Source organism: Lontra canadensis, unplaced genomic scaffold (assembly GCF_010015895.1).
Source record: "Lontra canadensis isolate GAN:19392208 unplaced genomic scaffold, GSC_riverotter_1.0 scaffold21, whole genome shotgun sequence".
NCBI lineage: Eukaryota > Metazoa > Chordata > Mammalia > Carnivora > Mustelidae > Lontra > Lontra canadensis.
In genome coordinates this window covers 527586-555490 of record NW_022631015.1, presented here as the reverse complement: position 1 = coordinate 555490, position 27905 = coordinate 527586, and the positions used below count along the sequence as shown (strand labels likewise).

General features: G+C 34.8%; 1 protein-coding gene across 5 annotated transcripts in view; it reads left to right on the top strand.

Annotated features, from left to right (window-relative positions):
• The window catches only part of EXOC2 (exocyst complex component 2), a 254314-nt gene that overhangs the window by 38006 nt on the left and 188403 nt on the right, over positions 1-27905 (top strand). For 4 of the 5 annotated variants that reach the window (XR_004383127.1, XM_032861440.1, XM_032861437.1 and 1 more), the window contains 3 exons: positions 11344-11507; positions 16688-16864; positions 18928-19054. Coding sequence is in view for 4 of the 5 variants with exons in the window: in XM_032861440.1 (XP_032717331.1) it covers positions 11390-11507; positions 16688-16864; positions 18928-19054 (422 nt within the window). In the remaining variant the exon portion in view is untranslated. The remainder of the gene's footprint in view (positions 1-11343; positions 11508-16687; positions 16865-18927; positions 19055-27905) is intronic. The other variant, XM_032861438.1, reaches the window with a different exon arrangement.

Sequence of the window (27905 nt, the reverse complement as noted above, 5' to 3'; positions counted from 1 at the left end):
ATTATAAGTGTACTTGTGCGAGGATATTGCCTAATAAAAGTGGCGTATTTTGTATCTACAGTTATTTTCCTTATGTGGGTAATAATAGCTACTTTTCTTTTTGTTTCAATCATTCTGCTTTCAAAAGATGAAATTAGCTTGTGGTGTATTTTTAGGGTAGGTTTGTTCACTTTATTCCTTACCTCTTTCATGATCTTAAATGGCTGTGTAATATAAAGACTATATTGTTTTAATTAAATAAGGTTAATGACAGGCAAAGTCAGACTTTTGTTAACCTTTGTCCAGTATATTTATATAAGAAAGACCTTAGGACATGTTTTCAAAGATTATTGGTTTATTGCATTTGGAAAATCTTGGTGAGGCAAATTTGTACGCACTTATTGACAACTATAGGTGAGAATTTTCCTTTAAAAATAATAATAAAAAAATAAAAATAACAACATGGGTTGTTAAACTGAGAATGTTCAGAAATAAATTGTTTTCTCAAGGCTTAGACTCTTTCCTGAGAGTGATAAGAGATTATTTATTTGTGATGCTAAACATAATGTAGAGTATTTCTAATTGGACGTGGGCTGAAAAGAGACCTCTCTTTCCATAATTCATTCCACAAATAATTACTGAATACATACTGTTTGGTAGGCACTGTTGTATGTGTTTTGGACACTGTACTGTAAAAAGTAGATATTCATATATTTCTGAATTAAATGGCTTAATGGTCTTCCTGCGATAATGGTTTGCCTATGTTTGGGGACGTACCATTAATTTTTTTTTTTTTTTAAAATATATGAACCGATAGGATGAATGCTGCATTTTCAGCTACCTCTGATTTCTATGCCTGGAACACAGCTGTATTCCTTAATCATAAATAAGAAAATAGATCATACTTTTTGATTCTGGACTATCAGTTGTGGCCCAGGCATTACCTATTGTAAGCAGACATTACTTTGTTTTATTTGGACAAACTTTGAGGGTAACATAGTTAAGATTATGATCATGCACTCAAAATGGATTTGAAATACTGGGAATAGATTGGAAATGCCCTGTGCGAGTTTTTTTTGTCTGTTTGTTTTGTTTTTCTTTGACTAAAGGTAATCTAATTTCAATTCTGTTGCACACCAGGATTAGCATTCCTCAGTCATATAGGAAACAACTAAGGTTCTCAGAATATGGGCTATCAGATACAAAAGTTACCTCATAATATGTACGTGGTGTAAAGGAAAGAGTGATAATTTGACTCGTATTTAGAGGACTCAGGAAACCAAGAATCTGGTCTATTTCATAAATAATTAGGTGTGTGACCTTGAAAAAATCATTTAACATCTCTTGGTTACAGTTGCTTTAGATGAGGAGTCTAGACTTTAGTTAGATGAAGTCTCTTGGCTTTGATTCTGTGGAATACTGGCATGTCCCTCTGCTGATACTCAGCACCACCATGGGAAGGGTAGCTGACAGTTTAGTATCTTATTAATCACCTTTTCAGTAATATTAATGTCAGTGGTGATTTCTTTTGTTTTCACCCTATTCTTTTTTTGGAGATAAGGATTGTAGAATATTTCTGCTTAAAAATTTATTCTTTATGTGAACTAGACCTGATTCTGAAATAAGTTGAAGCCACATGCTTATCTGTTTTATAGTCTAATACTACAGACAGGGATTAATATATATTATTAAATTACCACTCAGTGGTTGGTCTGATTTTCCATGCCAATTGAATGAAGGATTTTCCTTTGTCAAGAACTGTAGACATTAATCAATGAGGCAGCTTAATTACCCATTCTTTCTTTAGTGTTTGTTTTCCTTGCAGTGTTATCGTATCTTTGTGCAATATAATTTCTATTTATTAAAGCAGTTGTCAGAACTTTGTGTTGAAATATGTCTTTGCTCTCTTGAAAGTTTTTATTAATATGTGTTACCTTACCAAATTTCAGGCTTATCAGTTTATAATAGTTTTAGAGCGCAATCTCAAAGCAAGCTTTTGCTCTTTTGTATGTATTTAGAAACGTGTTTAAAGAGATAGTAGTAGTATGACCCATTAAAAGAATATTTATTTCTGTTAGTGTATTTATTAAATGTAGTTAAGTATATGGGACTTGGTTTACCATTTTTTTTTTCTAACCAAACACTAGTTTTAGCACATCTGTCTTTCAATAACTGTTTATTCATTGATTATTTGTGCATTTTCTAATGCAAATGTGAAAATAAGTATCTTTTGGCTAATAGTGAGCTTTATATATTGATTAGCAGGAGAATATTAATTTGATTTAGTTTTGGTTTATTTTAAAATATTACCAAAGCATTATTTTGCATAACTTTTTATTTTGATACAGCTTCAAACTTATAGAAAACTTTCAAAAATAGTAAAAGTAACTCACTCCTATGAAGGTTTTTTGAAAAATTATGGTAAATGACAACTGTAAACTCTAACTAGAGTCACCAATTGTTTACTTCTCTTTTTTATGCTTTTTTTCTCCTCAAGTTTTTATTTAAATTCTAATTAGTTAACAGTATAGTGTAATATTAATTTCAGGTGAAGAATTTAGCAATTCAGCATTTCCATACAACACCTGCTGCTCATTACAAGTGCCCTTCTTAATCTCCATCATCTATTTAACCCATCCCCCCAACCCATCTACACTCTCTCTTTTTTTTTTTTCTCCATTTATTTCTATTCTGTCAATCTATTGGTGTGTATTTGTTTGAATCATTTGAGAATATGGTGCAAACATCATTTTTCTCTTAAATTCTTCAGTATGTAGTTATTAAGAACAAGGATATTCTCTTTTATTACCACAGTATGCTTATCAAAGTCAGAATTTAATATTAATACCATACCATCTAATCTACAGTTCAAATTCACATGGTGATAATTTGTCCAATTATGTACTTTACAGAAAGTATTTTTTTCTACTTCTAGAATCTATGCAGGATCATACAGTACATTCAGTTGTAATGCCTCTTTAGTGTCCTTGAATATAGAGTTCTTCAGCCTTTCTTTGTTTTTTTGACCTTGACATTTTCAAAGAGTACACACCAACTATTTTGTGGACTCTCTGTGAATTTAGGCAGTCTGTTGATGAGTTTTGAGTTACGCGTTTTTGGTAGGAACATCACAGAAGTGGTGTTAGATTCTTGTCAAGATGGACATGATGTGGGGTGCCTGGGTGGCTCAGTCGGTTAAACCACTGCATTCCGCTCAGGTCATGATCTCGGGGTCCTGGGATTGAGTCCTGCATTGGGCTCCTTGTCCAGCAGGGAGCCTGCTTCTCACTCTGCCTCTGCATGCTTGTTCTCTCTCTCTCTCTCTGACAAATAAATAAAATCTTAAAAAAAAAAATAAAACATTTAAAAAAGAAAAAGATGGACATGATGTCTGTCTTTTTTTTTTTTTTTTGGAAAGCCAAATCTTACTGTTGTACTTACTGTATTGTTGTAAACCCCACATGGTCATGGCATTTTTCCACTGCTGCTGTTTTCTGAAATAATATGTGTAGGCTTGGTATTATTTCTTCCTTAAATGTTTGATAGATTTTTTTCAGTGAAACCACTAGGTCTGGAGTTTTTCTTTGTAGGAAAGTTTTTGATGATGAATTTAATTTATTTAATAAACATGAAGGTATTGAGATTTCTTATTTATCTTGTGTTTGGTAACTTGTCCTTTTAAAGAAATTTTCTACTTCATCCAAGTTATAAAATTCATTGACATAAAATTTTTCATAATATTCCTTCATTATTCTTTAAAAAATATCTTTAGTATCTGTAGTTACCTGCTCTTTCATTCCTGAGATTGGCAATTTGTGCTTCTCTTTTTAAAGAGAATTTTGCTTAGGCTTGTTGGTTAATTTTTGCAGAAAGACTTCTGGCTTTACAATTTTTTCTTGATTTCTTTTTATTTTTTGTGTGGGTTTTTTTTTGGGGGGGGGGATTACCAGTATTTGTTATTTTCTTTATTCCACTTCCTTTGTTCTTCCTCCCTGCCCCTTTGTGTTTTATTATTAGCTTTGCCTTTTCTAATTTCTTAAGATAGAAACATATATCCTTATTTTTAATTGTTCTTCTCTTATTATAAGCTGTGAAAGCCCTGCTTTGGCTCCGTCTCACAAATTTTGATTATATTTTCATTAATATTCAGTTTAAATTTTTTTCTCCTGTTCATTATTTTTTGACTGTTGGGTTATTTAAGTTTGTTATTTACTTTCCAAATACTTGGATACTTTTCTCAATATTTTATTGCTATAGCTTTCTAATTTAATTCCTTTACAGCTTTGGAATTTCAGTCTTTGGAATTCATTATGACTTACTTTATGGCCCATCATATAGTCTGTCTTGGTGAACATTCTTCAGACACTTGAAAAGGAGCTTTGGTATATGTCGGGTCAAGATGATCAGTAGTGTTGTTCATATATTCTGTAGCCTTACAAATTTTTGTTTTTTTAACTGTTATCTTTATTTATTTATATATTTATTTAGAGCATATGGGCATATGAGTGAGGGAGGGATGGAGTGGGTCATTGGGAGGGGAGAAGAGAGAGGTTCCGTACCCACTGCAGAGCCTGACATGGGACTTGATTTCATGACCCTGAGCTGAAATCAAGACTAAGATGCTTAACTGACTAAGCTATCCAGATGCCCCTATGTAAAGAGTATATTAAAATCTCCGATCATGATTGTGGATTTAGCACTTTGACACTTTCACTCAGCATTTGCATCATGTGTTTTGAAGCTGTATTACTAGGTGTATACACAGTTTACATGGTTATGTCCTGATGAATTCATCCTTTGTCGAGAACTATAAAATCTTCCAAGTTACTGTGTAGTGTCATTTCTCCTTCAGATTAAAGAAATTCTTTCAGTGTTTCTTGTCATGCAGATTTGTTCCCAGTAAGGTTCCTTTATTTGAAAATAACCAATCTTATTCCTTTTTTTGCCAGTTTTATTGAGGTATGTAACTGACAAAATTATAACATACTTTAAGTGTATAACATGATTTGTTATTATATACATTGTGATATTATATACATTCCACAATTAGGTTGATCTACACATCTGTCACTTCACCTGTTTACCCTTTTTTGTTTATTTTTTTGGTGAAAATACTTAAGTTCTATTCTCCCAGCGAATTTCCGTTGTACAATATAGTGTTATCAACTGTAGTCACCATTAGATCCTTAGACCTTACTTATAACTGGAAAGGATACAAAGGATACAAAGGACAGTTTGTATCCTTTTCTGTCTTTTCCCCAATTCCCCTGCCCCACAAGCCCTAACAATAAGCATATTACTCTGTTTCTATGAGTTAGCCTTTTTTAAAAAAGGGTTTTTTTAGGTTCCACATGTGATAACCGTGTAATATTTGTCTCTCTCTGCCTTATTTCGCTTAGCATATGTTCTCCAGTTTTATCTTTTGTTGTCACAAATGGCAAGATTATTTTCCAGCTTCTTCTCGAGACGATGATCAGTCTTTTAGCTCAGCAAACTTGTGAGCATTGTGGAGCTGTGTGATAATCCAGCATAGGCACATAGCCAGAACTGATTGGGCCTGGATGTCTCAGGATAATCACATGAGCCATGAAGCCAGTTTCCTCTGTTGGTGGGTCATTTTTGCTATCACCAGCTATGTTACCTTAATCAACATCTTTGACAGACATATTCTTGATTGAAGCCCAGATTGGCCCTAGGAAGAACTTCACTCAAGCTCAAGTTGTAATTTTGACTGGAACAAAGGTGACCATCATGCTGGGTTTGACAGTTTTCACTCAGCCTATAGGGACAGAACCAATACTATCAATTTCGCGGATGTCCTGATACGGAGGGACAGATGCAGGGGGTTTTTGGACAGGTGAGTTGATTTTAGGATACGATTTAGAGCTTCAAGCAGTGTGGTTCCACTGGCATTGCCATCTTTAAGGATTGTTTTCCATCTGTGAACCAAAGCATGTTGTCACCATTTCAACCAGAAATTGGCACAAATGCTAATGTGTGTCAGGGTTACAGCCAATTTTCTTAATGTATGTGCTGACTTAATTAATTTTCTCAAATCTCTTCTGTCTGTCAGGTGGCTCAGTGGAATCCATTTTGTTAATACCAATAATTGGTTGTTTCACACCCAGTGTGTAAACCAGAAGGGCCTGCTCATGGACCTTTCTGTTGTGGGATCATTGAGTGTGGTGGTCGAGAAAGAATTCTTGAGATGTTTCAGGGTTCAACTTAGTAAGTGTATTCAGGTAGCACAGGGACAGGACTCATGGGCAGAAAGAGCTGTACTTTTGCTGTATGAAGCTGGCAGTTATATGCTTCATGTTCAAGGGGGAGGGGACATATAAGGATCATGTTTCCTTTGAATTTCTACTCATAAAACTACTTTTGCAAGATTTCTTTGGTGCCTTACTATTGTTGAGATTTACAGGCAGTCATGAGACCCTTTAAGAATACAACAACCAGCTTGTATTTAATCCTTATCAGAACTATGCAGGCTGTAGGTCTGTGTTCCAGGACAGACAGCATGGTTACCCTGACATAGCCTGTAATCATGTTTTTGTTTTGTTTTGTTTTTGATAAAATCTCTGTGTGTTAAGGCATCAATGATGGTCACATAACACTTGGTGGTCTCAGATTTCCACAGAGAGAGGTCATTGGCGATACTGTGCTCAAATTAAACTTCCAGTTCATCCAAGATCCAGGTATATTTGAAGAAGCTCTTTCTTATCTCAGCAGGCTTCATCTCAAATATTAAGGTTTGTATGTGGATCCCACCACATTTGTAGATCAGATGGCTAGTGGTGGTAGACTTGCCCAAATCTATGTCTAATGGTGATGGTGATGGACTGAGTCTTTTCCTTGCCCATTTTGGCTTGGATTTCGCAGTGGTTTCATGACATCTGGTGGCAAACCCATATGAAAAACTAATTTTAATCTCTTGAGGAACTTCCATCCTGTTTTCCATAGTGGCTATACCAGTTTATATTCCCACCAGCAATGTATAAATACTCCCTTTTCTCTACAACCAGCATTTGTTATCTCTTGTCTTTTTGATAATAGACATCTTAACAGGTGTGGGGTAATCATGTCATTGTGATTTTGATTTGCCTTTCCCTGATGAATAGTCGCTTTGAGCACCTTTTGTGTTCTTGTAGGTCATTTCTATGTCTTCTTTGGAAAAGTGTCCTCAGCTCATTTTTTAAATTTGGATTATTTGTCTTTTTTTTTTTCTTTTCTTTTTTTTTTTTTTTGCTTTTGAGATGTACAGGTTCCTTCTATATTTTGGATGTTGACTACTTTTTGGATATGTGGGTTATAAATATTTTCTCTCATCCATAATTGCCCTTGATTTTGTTAGTTTCCTTTGGAGTGCACAAGCTTTTTAGTTTAATGTAGTTCTTGTTTATTTTTGCTCTTGTGGCTTTTATTTTTGATGTGAAATCTGAAAAAAATCATTGCCAAGACCAGTGTCAAGAATCTTACGTCCTGGGGAGTCTGGGTGGCTCATGAGGTTAAGTGTTTGCCTTTGGCTCAGGTCATGGCTGGGATTGAGCCCCGCATTGGGCTTCCTGCTCAGGTGTGGAGTCTGCTTCTTCCTCTCACTGTTGCTCTCTGCTCTCCCTTTCTCTCTCTCAAGTAAATAAATAAAATCTTAAAAAAAAAAAAAAAGAATCTTACATCCTGTGTTTTCTTGTATGAGTTTTACAGTTTCAGTTCTTATGTTAACATCTTTAATCTGCTTTAAGTTGATTTTTATGTACAGTGTAAGATAGGGATCCAGTCTCATTCTCTGAATGTGGCTATCAGTTTTACCAACAGCATAAAATTCCTTTTTAAAAATCTTCATTTCTGACTTTTTAAAAATTCCTTTCAGCACTTTTTTGTTCCTTTCAGCACTTTTTTGTTCAGACAAACACCATTTGTCTTTTGGCCTTTAATTTTTCTGATTAGAAGTTATCATCATATTGTCATTCTTATGTATATAATGTGTCACTGTTTTTCATGTCTGCTTTAATATTTTTTTCTTTATCTTTGATTTTTAACGGTTTGACTTCAGTGTGTCTAGGTGTGATTTTCTTTGTATTTATCTTGACTGGTGATTGCTGGACTTCTTGGGTATTTAGAAAATAATAGTTTTCAGTAAGTTTGGGAAAATTTCAAACTTTTTTTTCTTCAAGTATTATTTTCTGCTTCATTCTGTCTACTCTGTTTCTGAGATTCCACTCATAGCAGTCAGTGTTTGATATTTTCCACAGGTCAGTGAACCTCTCTTCCTTTTTCTTTTTTCTATTCTTTATATTACATAGTTTCTTGACCTATGTTCATGTTCACTGTTTCTTCAATTAATTTCTGTTTAACTCAGTCATTGTACTTTTCATTTCAGGTACCGTACCTTCCTGTTCTAAAACTTACATTTTTTTATATTTGTTTTTATAATTTCAATTCTGCTATTTTGAGTGGTTATATATCCATTCATTATTGTCATATATTTCTTTAATAGCTTATTTTATACTCTTTCAGATACTTGTTTACGGGTTTGGATTTGGCTCATCTCGTTTCTGATGTCTACTTGTTACTTGACTAAGGGCTACATATTTTTCACTTTTCTTTTTTTTTTTTTTTTAATTTGACAGAGAGACACAGTGAGAGAGGGAGCACAAGCAGGGGGAATGGGAGAGGGAGAAGCAGGCTTCCTGCTGAGCAGGGAGCCCATGTGGGGCTCCATTCCAGGACCCTGGGATCATGACCTGAACCGAAGGCAGATGCTTAATGACTGAGTCACCCAGGCACCCCAATTTTTCACATTTTTTAATGGGATCATTCATTTTTATTGTGTCCTAGGTATGTGGATATTACATTTAGAGACTTTGGAATCTGTTCTGTTCTTCTGGAGAGTGTTGGCTTTGTTTGTTTTTTAACAGGCATTGTTAATTTGACTAGATTCACATTTCAACGTCTTGTCTCCCCTGTGGTGGGCAGCTACCAAAATCCTTGCTCACTTCTTTCATTCTTTAAGCTCTTGGTCTATGTCGTGCTACTTGCAGTCTCTCCTCTGCATCCTATGAAGTGCAGTTCAGGGGCCAGTCAGGGGTTTCAGTAATATTTTTTTCTGCATCTGTGGCCCCCTCTACTCCAGAACTTTGTTCTTTTCTCTTTTCTTTTCTTTGGTTTCTTTTTCTTTCTTTCCTTTTCTGTTCTTTATTTCTTTTCTTTTTTATTCTTTCTTTCTTTCCTTCTTTCTTAAAGATATATTTATTTTAGAGAGAAGGAGAGAGAGCATATGCACACGCTGGAGGGGTAAGGAAGAGGGAGAGAGAATCTCAAGGAGGCTCTGCTCCCAGCTTGGAGCCTGACTGATGTGGGGCTTAATCTCATGACCCTGAGATCATGACCTGAGCCAAAACCAAGAGTTGGAGGCTTAACCCACTGTACCACCCAGGCACCCCTCCTCCTCTCCTTCTAGCTACTCTGTTAGCTTAAAATTTCATCCTCCTATTCCTTAAGCCATAAGACTGTGGCTTTATGATTAAGTTTACCTGCTCTGTGCTAAGTGGACTGGAGTTTTCTCTTAGATGAAAATTGAGTATCCAGTGTGGGTGTGTATTGAGTGAGTGGTTTTGAAATTCTCAGAAATATGCTAACAAAAATAGTGATCATTATATTCCTCTCTAAACTTACTATCCAAAGAATTTTTTGTCTTTTTAAAATAGATTTATTCATATTCTATAGAGTTTACCCATTTAAATGAAAAATTCACTTGTGTTCAGCATAGCCACATAATTGTGTAACTATCACCATGATCAGCTTTAGAATTTTCATCACTACTGAAAAGACCATACTTACTGGCAGTTCACTCCAGTTCCTCTCCATCTCCCCTCTCCAGCCCTAGGGAGCTACTTTGTGTCTCTGTAGATTTGCCTCTTTCAGACATTTATTATGAATGGGGTTATTTAGTGTGTGGTTCTTTCTGACTGGCTTCATTAATAACTTAGTATAATGTTTTCAAGGGTGATCCATTTTGAAGCACATGAGAGTACTTTGTTTCTTTTTTCTTTCATGCCAAATGTTACTCATTGTATGGATATACTTCATTTTACTTTCTCATTCATTCATTTATAGACTGTTGAGTTATTCTATTTTTTGACTTTTATTAATGCTACTGTGAACATTCATGGACATATTTTTATGTGGACATATATTTTAATTTCTCTTGGGAAGCTGCTTAGGAGTAGAATCAGTGAATTGTATATTAACTCTGTGTTTAACCTCCTAAGGAACTGCCAAGCTTTTCCAGAGTGGCTGTATCTTTTATATTCCCACCAGCAATGCACAGTGGTTCTAATTTCTCCCCATCATTGCCAGCACATTGTTTTTTGCCTTTTTGATTATAGCCTTCTAGTGATATAAGGTTGTATTTCATTGTGGGTTTGATTTTTGATTTGCATTTCCTTGGCTAATGACATTGAGCATCTTTTCATGTCTTTATTGGATGTTTTTAAATCTTTTTTTGCAAAAATGTCTATTCAGATTCTTTCCCATTTTTTAAGTATTCACTTTTACAATGAGTTGTAATTGATCTTTATATATTCTAGATAGAAGTCTCTTATCAGGGAGACTATTTGCAAATATTTTCTCCTGTGGGTTGTCTTTTTCACTTTTTCAAATGGTGTCCTTTGAAGGACAAAGGTTTTTAATTTTGACCAAGTCCAGTTTATCTCTTTTTCTCCTTTTGTTGCATATGGTGTTGTGTCTAAGAGGTGTTTGTCTAACCCAAGATCACAAAGATTTACTCCTGCATTTTCTTCAAAGAGTTTTATAGTTTTGTCTTGTACATGTAGGTCTATAGTATATTTGGAGTAAATTTTTGTGTATGTTATAAGAAAGAGACCCAATGGGTTGCCTGGATGGCTCAGTCAGTTAAGTGTCTGCCTTCGCCTCAGGTCATGATAGTGATGTTCAGTACATCTATGGGAATGTATTTTAATTTTTATGAACATGATTAATCAGAACGTCTTCCTTTAACAACTTGGACAGTAGCACATTTTCTAGCATATTTTTGGGATTCAGCAGGTGTAGGTATGGAGCTAATGGTGACATTAGGTTCTATCTATCATATTGAAAGTTCCAGAACCAAGAGCTTAGTTATCTGTTATTTTTCTGACATTTTCCCTCACAGTACCAGCTATAATGTCCTTGGTAAATTTAATGTTCGGTAGATGTTGGCAGGTAGGTTAAATAACAGCTAAAAAATTTGGAACTTTATGTTTAAGAATATTTTTTATGTTTGGTATTGAATCTCTAGCTTTCTTGTATTTTTAGTCAATACTTATTTCCGTTGTCCCTAATACTTTCCCCTTTCTTTTTTAGCAGATTACTTCTGTAACTAGACCTTCTGTTTGCCCAACAAAGCACAATGTCCCGATCACGACAACCCCCTCTTGTGACAGGCATATCTCCAAATGAGGGAATACCATGGACAAAGGTCACAATTAGAGGAGAAAACCTGGGAACTGGCCCAACTGACCTCATAGGTAAGAGCAAGAAATATGTTTTCATTTTTGTAGGGGGCAGTTGAGATAAGCTGATAGAAAAAAAAATTGTGATCTGTATGGAATAATCTGAATAAAGATGAAAGAATTATTTGGTTTTCTGGCTTTTCTGTGTAAAAATCATTATTTATCAAATCTTGTCTAAATTGCTTTTCACCAAGTCCTTCAAAAAGTTTCTCATAGCTGAGACTTGCCTCCATTTCCTCAGCCTTGCTTTCTCCTGCTTTGATTGACCAAATAGTCTCCCTAGCTATTTTTGCCCACTTTAGTTTTCCCTCCATTATGTATCTGTTTGTATTTGTTCTGTAGTGCTCTGTAAATTATACCTCTTCTGTTCTTTATTGCCCTTCAAATCAAATCGAAACTCTGTCTCCTGGTGATATCAGTACCAGTTGGTCTTATCCTCAGTTCACCTAGAAGAAACTATCTACTCTCACCAGGTGCATATCCTTACTAAGACCTGTGAATCTTACTTATTTCCTTTCATCTGCCACACTGATGCTTCATCGTGCTTGAGAGCCCCACCATAGATCTGAAATACGAATAGTCTCTGTCTGCCAAAACTTGAGACTTAAAACCAAAAAAAAAAAAAAAAGCCCTTCACACTAATTCCCACCCATGTTAATCTGTCTTTTTATTTAGGCTTCCCTAATATTTATATATTTATGGTAAGCTAAATCATAGTTTTTCGTATCTGTTTTTTTTTAATCTTTTTTAAGTTCAAGGACATGCACACTCTGTATCCTGTTGGCACTATATAAATTTATTAGTTTGTATAGTGTCTGTCCCCTCCCACTCTGTAACATGAAGACCTCCTACTGCTGATTATTTAAGCATTCATGTTTGTAAGTGGTTCTCATCCCTTGATTGTCTTTTCTTAAGTTTTTTGTTTGTTTTTTTTTTAATTCCCCTTAGTTAACATACAGTATATGATTCGTTTAAGGTGAACAACTTAGTGATTCAGCACTTCCCATACAGTACCCAGTGCTCACCACAAATGGACTTCTTAATCCATTTAATCCATCCACCTCGCATACCTCCCCTCTGGTAACCATTAGTTTGTTCTCTATAGTTGAATCTGTTTCTTGGTTTGCCTCTCTTTTTTTTTCCCTCTATGCTTGTTTTATTTCTTAAATTCCACATATGAGTGAAATCATAGGGTATTTGTCTTTCTCTGACTGACTTATTTTACTTAGCCTGGTACTCTCTAGCTCCATTCATGTCATTGCAAATGGCAAGATTTCATTCTTTTTTAATGGCTGAGTAATATTCCATATATATGTATGTTTATATATTTATATGTATGTATATTATAATTGTTTGGTCAGGTAGGATTATTTTCTTGTGAACTCTGAGATTCATTTAGAATAGAGACGCATTCAGAATGAGGAAGCGAGAGACTTTAGTATATGCTATTCAACATATATGCTGATTACCATATAAACTTGTCTGGATTCAAACATTCTCTTGACTCTTCTTAATTTATGAGGGATCCTAGGGGCATGTAGGTGGCTCAGTCTGTTAAGTTTCTGTCTTCGGCTTAGGTCACAGTTCCAGAGTCCTGCAGTCAAGTCCTGAGTCAGGTTCCCTGCTCAGTGGGGAATATGTATCTCCCTGTCCCTCTGCTCCTCCCCCACTTGTGCTCGCTCTCTCTCTCAAATAAGTAAATCTTTTAAAAATTTATGTGGGACCCATTGGTAAAGTATTGGAGGCTGTGAATTGGAACTTATTTTTCTTGCATTATTGGTGCGGGTTGACAGATTATTTTTTTGGCCATCTGGAAAACCCTTGAAAAGGAGAAAGTGAATTGGAGCTCGGCACTATGTTTAATAAATGAGTTTTGCACTTTCTAGCTAGTTCTTTTCACTAGTGTTATTTAAATATGTCTTATTTTATATGTTTCCTCTAGCCATAGTTTTTGATTCTTCAGTAAACAAAAATTAATTATTCTTTTTTTAAAAGGATTTTATTTATTTATTTATTTATTTATTTGTCAGAGAGAGAGAGAGAGAGAGGACACAATCAGGGGGAGCAGCAGGCAGAGGCAGAAGAAGCAAGCTCCCTAATAGCAAGGAGCCCGATGTGGGTCTGATCCCAGGACCCTGGGATCATGACCTGAGTCTAAGACAGACGCTTAACGGACTGAGCCACCCAGGCATCTGAAAAGTTAATTATTCTTATGAAGATAGTTTTATCTAATCCAATGTCTTGATTTTTGACATAGCTCATTCTAGATTTTTCTTTATCCAAAGTGGAAGAGTCCCTAGAATGCATAGAAGTAAACCATAAAGATGGAGGTTATGTCCTACATTTTAACTGGAGCTCCTAACATGATAGTTACTATTCTGTATAAATTTTAATCTTGCTTAGCTTTAAGCAGTGCTATTCTTATTTGACTAAGTGTGTATACTTCTGTAAACCTTGCTAGTTCATCTTTCAACCTGCCTATGTATTGCCTAGAAACCATTTTTTAAAAAAGCAAACCCAATCTGCTAAATAATTTCAGTGTTTTTAGCTCAGAAGATATCTATGCTAGCCAAGTGAAACATTATAAAAAACAGTTTATTTGAAATTCTACAAGTTACTTAAAAAAAAAAAAGATGTTATATTTTATGAAGCAGATTTCTTGGTTTGCAGTAACTTAGCAAAAATGTACTTTAGAAATTAAGAAATTGGTCTTGTGATTTTATTTAATTTTTATGACATTTAAAATGATCTGTTTGAATCTATGTTTAAAATTGTGATTTTTTTTTTTTTTTTTTTTTTTTTTAGTTAAAATGTAGAGCAGATATTAAATCACAGAAACCTTGATAGCTGCTACAACTAAATGAATAAACTGTTGTTCTGGGTAGCTTTTTCCCAGCTTGTACTGTCATGGATATCGTTTATATTTGCTCATCTGAACATGTTTTTAAGGCTTCCTGTCTTTATATTTTAAATCTGCTCTCATTCTTCAGTTTTAATCATTAGGTTGTTCTCCAGCTGGGAACTTATTTTAGGAATGACTTTATATTAAGTCCTGACATTTACTAGTGAGTTAGTTTCTTTTCTGAAATGAGTCAATATATAAAATCACAAGAATCTTTTTGATATTATAAAATTTTAAAATATTAAGTTAATATGTTAACCTAGAGTGATATCAAAATATCTACCACCTATAACACTAAAACTGCTTAGTTTATTAATTAAAGACTTTTCCATCATTTAAAATATACATAGACTGATATGTGTATGCATAAACATTATTTGAGCAAATACTCATTGAAGTGTTTCAGAGTGCTTCTCTTAAAGATGGAGAGGAGTTCTAGGGGTGTTTTGAATCTCTTAAATTGTTTATATTTTTCAAAACAAAATTGATTTTCAGGAAAGATATCATTCTCATATTGAAAAAATAATTTTGAATTATGAATGCATTTAAAAATGTGTAAATGTCATTATACATTTAAAAAACTTAACAGAAAACTTTAAATGCTGTTATTAGAAAGACAGAATTCCAGGGGTGCCTGGGTGGCTGTCAGTTAAGCATCTGCCTTGAGATCAAGCCCCACATCTTGCTCCCTGTTCAGTGGAGAGCCTGCTTCTCCCTCTCCCTCTGCCCATCCCTCCCCACCTCCCTGCTTCTCTCCCAAATAAATAAAATCTTAAAAAAAGGAAAAAAGAAAGGCAGAATTCCATACATGTATAAATAATGGCTGTTTTAGGGAAATCTCTGAAATTCATTATTTTAACAAATGCATCTCTAAAAGGTGATTGCTTTTATTACTCTATGGTTAACATAACTTTCTTACCAAACAGTGCTTTAAGTTGTGACAAAAGATGACTTGAATCCCTTCCTACATTTTTTCAGCCCAATTTGGCATTAGTTGAGGTGTTCCTGGTATCTGAAAAAAAAATTGTAATTGCCAAACTTGACTGCTGAGCAATATAAAAAGTTAAATAATGAGAATAGAAAGTGTGAAGTGTCTGGGTCTTTGCCACCTACATTTTGGCTTGTTTTTTTCCAAAAATATTTATAAGCTTGTTCTGTTTTGCAGAAATGGAAAATACAAATAAAATAAGTATTAGAAGAGCTGGCAGTTGTCCTTATGGTGATATATTGGTGTTCTGTCTGGGGTCACATCTTCCTCACTATAATCTTTCAGTGCCTCCCTGTTTGATTACTGCCGAAATTATAATAATTTACTTGATATCAGGGCCTGAGATTCCAGGCATGAGTTGACATTTTGGGAGTTCTGTTTCACTATAAGAGCAAAATGTAGTTTAGTGACAGAATCATTAGGGAAACACTAAGGCAGCATGAACTACCAATATAGGATACAGATATAAAAAATGAAATAATAATCCAGTAAGGCCCTAGAACATCAGCTGGATTTACCAGACTCCAGGTTCTGCTTGAAATAAAGTGTATACTATGTATACCATATATAATTTAAATGCTAGGAAAAGTAAGTGTGCATTATTTTCAGGAACATGGATAAATATATTTTTAGGGAATGATATATATATTTAGTATATGTCAGAAATTTATGTCAATAACTTAGATTTCTTTTTTTTTTTAAAGATTTTATTTATTTATTTGACAGACAGAGATCACATGTAGGCAGAGAGGCAGGCAGAGAGAGAGAGAGAGAGAGGAGGAAGCAGGCTCTCCACTGAGCAGAGAGCCGGATGCGGGGCTCGATCCCAGGACCCTGAGATCATGACCTGAGCCGAAGGCAGAGGCTTTAACCCACTGAGCCACCCAGGTGCCCCAATAACTTAGATTTCTAATAATAGCAATAATTTCCCATAAAAACCTATGAAAGCAATTTAAGAGTCGCATAGTCTGAGTATTTGGAATGCCTACACATAATTATTATGGTCATTATTTTTTAATTCCATTGATATTTGAAGAAACTTAAATATAATCTAAAGAAGTCTTAAATACGAAAGAAAAAGGATTAGACAAAAATTAGTAGAGACAGTATATTTGCAGGTACATTGGGTATATTCAATAATAGAAATAACTATTGAACAGGAAATGTTATTTCTAGATTTATTTTTCACTTCATGGAAGAAGCCTGGTAATACTGAGAGAAGAATTGTCTTTTTATGTAATAGATGTGTCTGTGATCTTATCTTTGTTCTTTTGAACTTTGTTACTTACATGCTTTTATTTTCAGGTCTGACAATTTGTGGACATAATTGCCTCCTGACGGCCGAATGGATGTCTGCAAGTAAAATAGTATGTCGAGTGGGACAAGCTAAAAATGACAAAGGAGACATTATTGTCACAACCAAGTCAGGTGGCAAAGGAACCTCAACAGTGTCTTTCAAGCTACTCAAACCTGAAAAAATAGGTATCATCTTACTTTAATTTTTTAAAGAGGAAAATGAAAATGGCTTTTGTCTTTCAAAATCTAAAAGTGGTAGATTTGTATAAAATTTACCGACTCTCACATCTCATTAACTTAGATTATGTTTATTTTGACAGGAATGGGATATTAGTTAAAATTTGCATTACTTTTGGAAAGGCAGTTTGCTGAGGTAACAGTGAAATAAAGATGATCATGAGAGAACTATCATCCTAAATTCTTTATAAAATTTATTTCTTTAACATTTGCTTTGTCAATTTTAGTTCCTTGATTTTGAACACAGTAATTGCATTTCTTTCTATTATGCAGTCAATATTTGAGGTAAAATATCCTCCTCATTTGGCCAAATTAGCAATAATACCATCTAAATAATGTTCTTGTTTCCTTCATTTCCCTTGTTTCCTTTGAGGCTAGGACAAAATGTTGCCTGGCCAAAATGTGTTTTTAGTCCTCCAAACAAGAAATAAGCACTCTTTTTTTTTGTATACTGTAGCACTTTAAATGTTACTTTTTGTGTACCTAACACTTCCTTCCTCATATTAGGGGTAGTTAAGAACTTGGTCCAAGGAGCTGAACTCTGAATACTAATCTGAGGTCTAGCACCATGAACTGTGGAACTTCAGTGCTAGTTCTTTATGGATAAAAGTGGAACAACAATATTACCTACCCTGTAGGATTAAATGAGTTACATCGTGCATATAAAGTGCTTAGTATAGACCCTTACACAACGTTAATGTCAGATTTTTCTCTGTGGTCCTGTGATGTCTTATACATAGTTAGTACTTGGTAAATATTTGTGTAATATAGGAATATCACAGGTGTAATTAAGCCCAGGTCATACTTCTTTCTTATATTGAAAAGTAAATAATTTTGCAGATTGTTTTTGTTTTCTATCTTAGAGTGTAGAGCCTTTCTACAGCATTAGCTTCCTTAGAATCCTAGATTTTTTTTTCCATAAATAAAAATTTAGATAAGGAATTTAAGGGAGAATACAAAATGGAACACACACACACACACACACACACATACACACATATATGTGTGCCTATGCATATATCTGTGCATATATAATATTCCCTGTTTTTGTTTACTCATTTAATATATTCAAAAACTGAAAATTAAAGCCAGAACTTGTTACCAGGTTTCTGGAGGAACTTAAAGCACTGACTGAACCCAGCAGTGTTTTATATCATATTTATATGGCAGATAAAGACAATTTATTTTATTCTAAAGTACCCTGCCAGGACCTAGCACAGTATAAACTCAATAAAGGCTTATCAGGCCTAACTTAGGAATATCTAGACTTTAGTATAACCTCTAACAAAGCCTCTTGTTGCATTCTGGCAGAACTGTGGGTGCTGAAAGAATTTGTGGGTTCACAAAGGGTCATATAGCTTGAAGTTGCCTGGGATCAAATACCTTCCCTCATGAAGACTTCACAGGCCCCAGCTGCTCCTCTGCTCATTGGCCCTTTGCCCATTTTCTGTTTGAACCCAAGTTTAGAGGTAGTAAGCCTGTGAGTCCTATGCCAAAGTGAATGACAACTCAGTCACATAAAAGAGGGTACCGTTTTCAGAGATTATATTTTGTTGACAGTGTTTACATATTTTTCCTGAATATCCTAGTCATTTCCATTACACAGGCCATGCATTTCTTGGAAAGTGTTTGACTGTTTTCTTTATATAAGGAATTGTTGGATATTTTTTGAATTAACCAAATTAATTTTACTTTTTATTGTTTTAAAGTACATTTGTTTTAGCAGATTTTTTTCTCAAGAGGCTTAGTGTTCCTTCTCTATTGAATAATGTACAGTGAAACCATGAACCAAGAGGTGTTATATTTACTTTTTTATAGATTCTTAGTGTTTTTAATTAAGCCACCAACCATTAAAAAAAACAGAAACAAAAATGAAAGCACCACAGCTTTTGTGCTCTCAAATTTCTCAAAAATCACCTTAGTGTGCATTTTGTATTAGGTCTTTAAAAAGTAAAACAATAAGGAAAGTGTTAGTTTGTATCTCATTAAGGACATGCTCCTCATTTTGGCAGGTCTTTTGGATCAATCTGCTGTGTGGGTTGATGAAATGAATTATTATGATATGCGTACTGACAGGAATAAAGGAATTCCCCCCTTGTCTCTACGTCCTGCTAATCCTCTTGGCATTGAGATTGAAAAGTGAGTACCATCTTGCCTTCAGTTTTCTTTATTGCTGAAAAGTTTTATATACTTACGAGTAAAGAGGGAAACTCCGGAAACATCCAGGGAAACACAGTTGAAGACATTTCTGTTGTTTGGGTTCAAGTGTTATTCTGAAGCCTGGTCAGTTTGCTGCCTAGTGAATGTTCCAAATAGTTAAAAATTTTGGCGAAAACTACTTACCTCATTAGTTTTTTTAGTTTACTTTTTGTGAGGAAGAAAAGTATCTTGAAGTTTGTAATAAGTTATCTGGGGCTGGTGAGTTTAAATATTTAGATGGTACTTGAGATCAAAATAGAATATTCCATGTGCTTGGTGTTTTGGGGAAATATTTTAGAATGATTAGGCCCACTGTAGTCTTTTATTTTGTTTACGACCCCTGCCTATAATTCATACTTAATCTAGACTTAATCTCTCAGAATTATGGCAGGTAAATGAGAGTGTTCAAGATGTAAACAAATCTATGATTTTCTTAATTGCTAAGATAGTATTTTAGCAACTTTTATAATTAGTACCTCTATCCTTATATCTTACTTAATCAATTCATTTAATACATTAATTGTGTCTAATTTATTTTCTAACCTTGGTGATTCTGCTCATGGAGTTATATACTGAGTGTTGCTCTATAATCAGTTACCGAAGGTGACAAATTAGTTCTGTTAACACTATAATATAATATAATATAATATAATATAATATAATATAATAATATTAATCTTTATATATTTAACCTTCAGGCCTACACTTGAAGACCATTAGTAATTCAAATAGCAAGCTTCTTTTTCACCTAGTGGGTTTTTACCTCTGGCTAAGAGGAAAGGAACAAGTGTTTGTCTTGGGAATTCACCATGTGTTGAAAAATCCTGGGGCTTAGCAGCTTTTAGTGAACTTGGACTATCCTAGGTCACATCTTTGAAGCTCTTTCGCAGTATGGGTCATCTGTAGATGTTTTAAGGATTTCAGTGCTCTATAAAGGAGTTTGGGGATCAGAAAATCCAGAAAGAATGGTAATTGCTGGCTATTTAGTTGAGCACAGTTTCAACCATGAGTAGACTTTGCAGTTGATAGGAAAACTTTTAACAGCGTGCTTCAGTACTCTTAGAAGCCAGCTTCTTTCCAAGGCCTGCCACAAGAAAAGTGTAGAGCAGGAGGTCCTTTTTGATTGTTCTTTCATAAGGAAAATACAATTTTATATTTGGGCACAGGGAATATAGGAATACTGTATGAATTTTATATGAGCTTTAGACAAAACTATCAATGGAAGGATTAAATTGAATGTTTACTATCATAAGATGTATTTTCTTAATTTTCAGTTTGGCATATAACTCACCCCTATTTGACTTCTTTATCTTCTCAGGTCCTTCCAGTTTTGAATTGTCTTTATTATTTCTGTTTTTGCTGCTACCCAGAAAAAGGATGGGCTTGAACTCTCTCTAATAGCACTTTTTCTTAATATGTGTCAGGATTATTCTTAGGGAACATTGGTAACAGCAGCCAGGAATAATGGCACTAAATGTGCTGGGCTCTTTAGAAGTTTTCTTTTTTTTTTCTTCTCTGTGAGGTAGTCTAATTTATTCTAGAGCCAAACTCCATTTGAACCATAGCTCTCCAGCTTACTAGCAGTAGGACTTTGAGCCAGTTACTTAACTACTCTGCCTCAGTTTTCTCAGGTGCAACATGCAGTACCTGTGTCATAGGGTGTTTGTGAGGATTCAGAGAGTGAATGCTTTAGAAGAGTGTTGCTCGTAGCAAGTGCTTAGTAAATGTTAGTCATTATTACAATGATGCTTTTGCTCTTCTTGCATCATACACTGTTCATGCTCTGCTCAGTCACTTAGGAAGAGAATCTCTTTTTAATAACTGTTGAGGTTTCAGGGTAACAAATTGTATTAAAATCTTTAAAAAAAGCATTATATACATTAATTTAAGAAGTGCTAAAATGGCTATAAATTTAATAGTAGTATTTCTTTCAAGTTGTTACTTAAGTTTCAAATAATAATTTGCTTAGCCATAGGATAAAGAGTAGTCTTTTGAAAAGGTAAAGCCATGACTCTCATACAAATATAAAATGAACACGTTAAGAGCTTTTATTTAATTCATTAATTAATAGGAAAGCCAGAAAAATGTTAAAGCCAGTTCAGAGGAAATTCCAGAGGGTAGACATAATAGGCAGTGAGGAATGCTGAAAGATGTAGACTGACCACATCTACTGCATGGTAATTAGTTGCATCGTCACCTGGCAGGTATTTCTGTGGCCGGGGCTCTCTAGTCACCATCAGTCCTCCATTAGTTAACTTCTGTTTCTACAGCTTAGTTGCAAAATAGGAACAGAGAAATGCACAGGTTTCTATAGAATCAGAAAACACTGGGAAGGCCCTCCAGACCGTGAAAGGAGTCCAGTAGTTCTTTTGCACATTTAAAGTCTTGAAATTTTCAGTAAAAGAAAGACAGGCTAGAATACTAGAAAGCAAGAAAATGAAAGGTGAAAGTACAAAGAGTTATAGAAAACAAGAGAAAGTTTTTGGCCAGAAAAATGCTTTTCATGGTTCCTTTTTATTTTTTAAAGATACTGTCAGGAAAACAGCATTTATTTTACTGAATCCTCTGACTTCAGATAGAGAAATCTAATTTTAGAAAAAGAGAAAAGGAAAGGAAAAGCGGATATTAAAATATTGATGTGGGTTTTCTTTCCCTGACTCGATTTATTTTATTTATTTTGCTTTTTTATTTTTATTTTTTTAAGTAGGCTTCATACCCAGCTCAGGACTTGAACTTAAAACACTGAGATCAGGAGTCGCATGCTGTACCAACTGAGCCAGCCAGGCGCCCTCCTGACTCAGTATTTTTTAAATAAAAGCTTTGCTCTCCGTACGGAATGATGTATGTTCAGGTTAGAATCCCCAAGAGTATTTCCTAACTGGTTTTTATTTCTGTATATTAATGTCATTTGGGTGTTTCTTTTGTTTAAAATTGCTGGGGGGTAAGGGAGTAGGGATAGGGTGGCTGGGTTATGGACATTGGGGAGGGTATGTGCTATGGTGAGTGCTGTGAAATTTGTAGGCCTGATGATTTGCAAACCTATATACCTCTGGGGCAAATAATACATTGTATGTTAATTAAAAAAAAAAAGGTTGGGACGGGATCTAATTTTAATTTTTAAAAAAATTGTCATTAGAGAAGGAATATTAGGGTTTTAATATTACTTGTTTGTTGAAATATATTATTTAGAAGGTTTGAAGAATTATGATTGCTTATTATAAAATACTGTGGTCCTAATGATTTATCATTAAAATTGTGATGTCACTTTGGAAGATGAATCAGCTGCTAGTAATTGCATTGTGAATGTTGATGAAATTCTCTTCAGCTGACAGTCAGAAGTACAGTGTGGAACAGTGAGAGGTCCTGTAGTGTTGTGACCAATTCATCTGAATAAGAAGCAGCAAGTAAGGAGGGGCACCTGGGCGGCTCAGTGGGTTAAACCTTTGCCTTTGGCTCAGGTCATGGTCTAATGGTCCTGGGATCAAGTCTCGCATCTCATTGGCTCTCTGCTCAGCAGGGAGTCTGCTTCCCTCCCTCTCTCTGCCTACTTGTGATATCTCTCTCTGTCAAATAAATAAATAAAATCTAAAAAAAAAAAGGAAAAGCAAGAGTACCAGAATATAGTTTTCTTGTGAGTCAGAGTTTAATAAACATTTTACTGGTGTGCCCAGCATGCATGCTGTTGTCTTTTAGTTACTGAGTTTTATCAACTGCCTCCTTTGACTGCTTAAGTCCTTCATATTCCTAAATTTTTCACTGATGTTGTGCACAAATGGTGCCTTGATACTTATAAAAATGTTACTAATTGCTTGGAAACAGACAAACTTCACTTTGAACTGGGACTAGGATTTAGTTATAAAAAGTCTGCATTTTTGATTTATTATACTGATTGTCACAAATGTCTGTTCTTTGCATAGCTTAAATTGTAATGGAGACAAACTATTTAAACAGAAAGAAAAGGTAAAACAGGTTCATGTTAAGTAAAAGCTCTCACTGGGTTATATTCCTTTTTTTTCTTTTAGAGAGAGAGGGGCAGAGAGAGAAAGTGCACCCACATGGGCACCTGCCCAACTGGGTGTGGGGAGGCAGGAGAAGAGGGAGAAAGAATCTCAAGTAGGTTCCTTGCCTAGCATGGAGCCCTAGAGGGGCCCAGTGTCATAACCCTGACATCATGACCTGAGCCAGAATCAAGGGTTGGACACTTAACAGACTGACACCCAGGCGCCCTGCTAGGTTTTATTTCTTAAAAGAAATATTTGTCTAACTTGAGAATATTAAGTTATGTTTTTGGAGATCATACATATATGGAAGTGAGGACATAAAAATGGAGTTTTTATATGATCTACAACTTTTTATTATTATTAATTATTATTAAACTATTATTAAATAATTACATGGGAATGGCTGTCTAGTCATTTGATGGACCAGTAATACCTGCTTTATTTCTACATGGATTTTATGGGCAATGCAAATCTGATTTTCTTCTCATCAATTTGGTGTTTCAGTAGAAAGGAAAGTTGACCAGTTTCCCCACAAACAAGGGACGGGTGGCAAAATAATTCTCAGTATGAGTATAGAAGAGAAGATTCTTGGATAAATTCGCTTTTTAGGAATTTATAAAAACAATTTTGTGGGCTGTGATACAGTGCATAAGTCCAGAACCTTTCAGACCCTGCTCCCCAAAAAGGGAGGAAAGAAAGAAAACAACATATACAACCAAGAGCAAGCTCATAATATTTAATACAATAGAGTGAAAATGATGCTAAAAATTGAAAGCTAAAAGAATTGAGTATAATATACAAACACTCAAAAAAACTATATAAACCCACTTTTACTGTTTTAGCCTCCCCACCTTTCATCTTTCCATCTGCCAAATCAAGAAAACATGTTCTCTTTAATGCAGTAACACAACTATAACCCGGCCTTACTCTGTGAGGTGGTTAGAATTTTTCTCAAAGTGATTTTTGTTTTTCTCATTCACAGGTCATTACTGTAGAATTTTCTCATACTCGAAAGCAAATTCTGATATGTTGAGAACATTGCTGTTAGTTTTGTATGTGACCACTCAACCCATGTACTTGGGTCTTCCCCTGGCATGGGCTAAACATTTCCAGAAGATTTAAACCCGAGCTTACACTGCCATCTAATGGAAAACATATATTTTAGGGGTGCAAGAGTTGTCAGCTGTTAAAATTGTGTTTTGATTTCTTAAAGCATTTCATGAGTGTACATAGTAGAATATATATTGCTTTCACTCTCCAACTCCATGGTAGTATATTTAAAGTGTAGATTTAGTTTAAATTACTCAGAATGTACCTTGCTTTTACTGACTTGTTAAGCCATCACTTTACTTGGTGGATTATAGCCTAAATTCCAGTTACCATGAACAAACATTTCAGCTTTAACTCTCAAACATTGTCAGTGCCATTGACACAGTGCTTCTTCCTTTGCTAATACTGTAATTAGGACAATTAGCAATTCTCTACATTGTAAATCAGTTCTCCCTTCACTCTCCTTAAATTTCTGTCTTTGTAAATGTGTAGTTGTGGTTTCATTTTATACCTAAGAGTTACTTGTTCTTTCTTTGATAATAGAGGTACCTAGGTTCAAATCTTGACTATTTACATGCAACCTCTCTTAGGCTGTTTCCTCACTGTAATATGGGAATATGTAACTCACTATGTTGTTATGACAGTCAAATGGAAGGATACTTAAGAAAATAGTTGTGAAATATAAAGAACTAAGTATTAAAAATAGAAATAATAAACACTTTTGAGCATTTATCGTGTGTTAGAAAATGCTAAGCCATGTACTTGCATTTATTTATTTTAATCCTCAGAACATTCCTGGGAGGAAGATATGATCCTATTATCCAATAACTGGGAACTTAGAGAGGTTAAATAACTACCCAAAGTTTATACAGACAAATCTAGCAAGCTTTTGAGATTGAACCCAGAGTGTATGCTCTTAATCACTACTTAACTATTATTGCTTCCCAATTATATAATGCAGTGATTCATCTCTGCTTTTGCAGATATGTTCCCTATAGAGCTTCATTGCTTCTAGGCATTGCCATTCACTGTTTCTTTTTTCCAGATCTTCTGTTTCACGTTCATTTTGAGGTGTTTGTGTAAAAGATCAGTATATTTAAGCATATATTTTAGGATAGAATACTGAATTAGGATGCCTTCAGCTATAAGTAACAGAAAATGAAATTAATTTAAGCTTAAAAAATGTATTTATTTTCTCATAATATACAAAGTCCAAAGATGGTGGACTCCATTATTGGTTGAGTCATTGACCAAGTAATGTCACCAAGATATAAGGAACCTTGGTGCTCTATTCTGCTGCACTTAGCATAACACTGATTTTCTTCATAATTGCAAATTGGCTAAAGCAATTCTGATATTGAAGCAATAATAACACAAAATAAGGAATAGTATAAAAATTAAATATTGAAACAATAATAATATATAATAAGGAATAAAATAAAAACCAAATACTGAAGCAAGAATACACAATAATTAATAAAACCCAATAATGTCTGGATGCAAAAAGACAGTATCTCTTCTTGATTCTCCTTACAAGTATAGGGACCTTTCCCAGAAATACTCCAGTAGATCTTTCCTCAGACATGTCGGGTCAAAACAAGATCACTCCATAGATAGAACAAAGTGAACATGATAAGCATGATTTTCTTAGGATAATTGATATTTACTCAAGGAAGATACAGTTTTGCTGTTGTGCGGGATTATTTGGCCTGAGGGTGGAGAATGCATGTTGGATCACTAGCCAAAAGTGGACTTACTTGTGTGATTTGAGGCAAGTTATTTGACCTCTCTTAGAGTTTTGTTTTATTTTAAAAAAGATTATTTGTGAGAGAGAGAGAGAGCATGTATGCATGCAAGTTGCGAGGAGGGCCAGAGGGAGAGAATCTCCAAGCATACTCCCGGTTGACCAGGGATCCCTACCCTATTACCCATGAGATAAAGACCTGAGCCAAAACCAAGAGCTGGGCACTCAACTGACTGAGCCACTCAGGAACCCCGAATTCTGTCATCTTTAATATAATTTCTGTCTTATTCTTGTAACTCTGATTCTTAGTTTAGGTCTTAAGATTCTTCTTCCAACTTAAATTTATATAGTAAGATTGGTAAGAGTTTTAATGTCTAAAGTAGGAAATCATTGTAAAGTAAAACTCAGTCTTAGAGGTGAATATGAAGAGATATGAGGAGATAGTATTTTGACCAGGAGATTCAATACTTTTCAAACTCCACTTGACCCATTTAGGTGCCTGAAGGAGCTATATGTATAAGAAATAATAGTACATGGGAAATAAGATACTGGCGGGCGGATGGATGCTTCACATCTCAGCCTTTTAGAGCTCTCTGGTAGAAGGAAATGACCTACCCCTAATTTCTGAAGTGGCTCCTCACCACTCACACTAATGCCAAAGCTCAATTTCAAGATCTGCCCTCTTTTCCTCTCACCCTTGCCCTGCCAGTGAATAGTGCATCCATGATTGAAGAGACGAGGGTTCAAAGCCTGGCCATGCCCCATATGCTTCTTTTTATCACCAGGAGACTCCACTACTAGTAATGTGGCTAGGCCCATTCCTGCTTCCTCTTGAGGAGGAAGGAGATGGGGAGAGATTCCTTGGGTGGGAGAGTTTCTTAACAGCTCATCTCCTAGAGCCTTACCAGAATCAGGTCTTTATCTTGTGATAAGACATTTCTGTTTATACTTGTAAAAATACAGTTTGGTAGAATGTTAATGAGATGTTTATAAAGTATACGAATCAGATGAAATTTAAATTGGGGAAGTTCTAGATAGCTGTATATTTGCATTCTTTAGTATCACCAGTTTAAGCATTTTACTGTTTAGTGTATGACCTTTTTCATGTGTGCTATGTATATCTAGGGTTTTTTGTTTTGTTTTGTTTTTCTTTGTCCTGGGTGTGTGTGTGTGTGTGTGTGTGTGTGTGTGTGTGTGTGTTTATGTATTTTCAGCTTTCTTGAGGCATAATTGACAATATTTTGTAAATAACATCTTGGTGATTTGATCAATGAATACATGGTGAAAGGTTTCTTACCATCTAGTTAACTAACACATGTAACACCTCCAATACCTCATGTATTTCTTTTATTTTCTTTTTTTTCTTTTCCTTTCTTTCCTTTTCCTCTTCCCTTCCCCCTTCCCCTCTACCTTCCCTTCCCCCTTCCCTTATCCTTCCTTTACCTTTTTCCTTCCCTTTCCCTTACCCCTTCTTCCTTCCTTCCTCCCTCCCTTCCTTTTTTTGTGAGGACATTCAAGTTCTACTCTTTTAGTAAATTTCAATGGATTAATACTGTGTTACCAACTATAGTCATTATGTTTTACATTTGTTCCTTCAAGACTTTATTCATCTTATGGCTGAAAGTTTGTACTGTTTTACCAACCTCTTCTTATTTCCTCCACCCTCTAGCCCCTTTAATCACTTTGCTGCTCTCTGTTTCTATGAGTTTGACATTTTTGTTTATGTTTCACACATTTTTGCAAATCCAATAAAGGGTTTATATTCCTTATTGATAAAGAGCTAATGTAAACTTGCAAATTTGAAAAGGGGTTAATATCCAAAGTACACAAAGAATGCATACAACTCAACAGCAAAGAAGAAAAACAAAACAAGTTGGTTAAAAAATGGGCAGAGGAGCTGAATAGACATTTTCCAAAAAGATATATAAATGGCCAACAGACATACGAAAAGGTAAAGTAACTAATCATCAGGAAAATGCAAATCAGAACCACATTT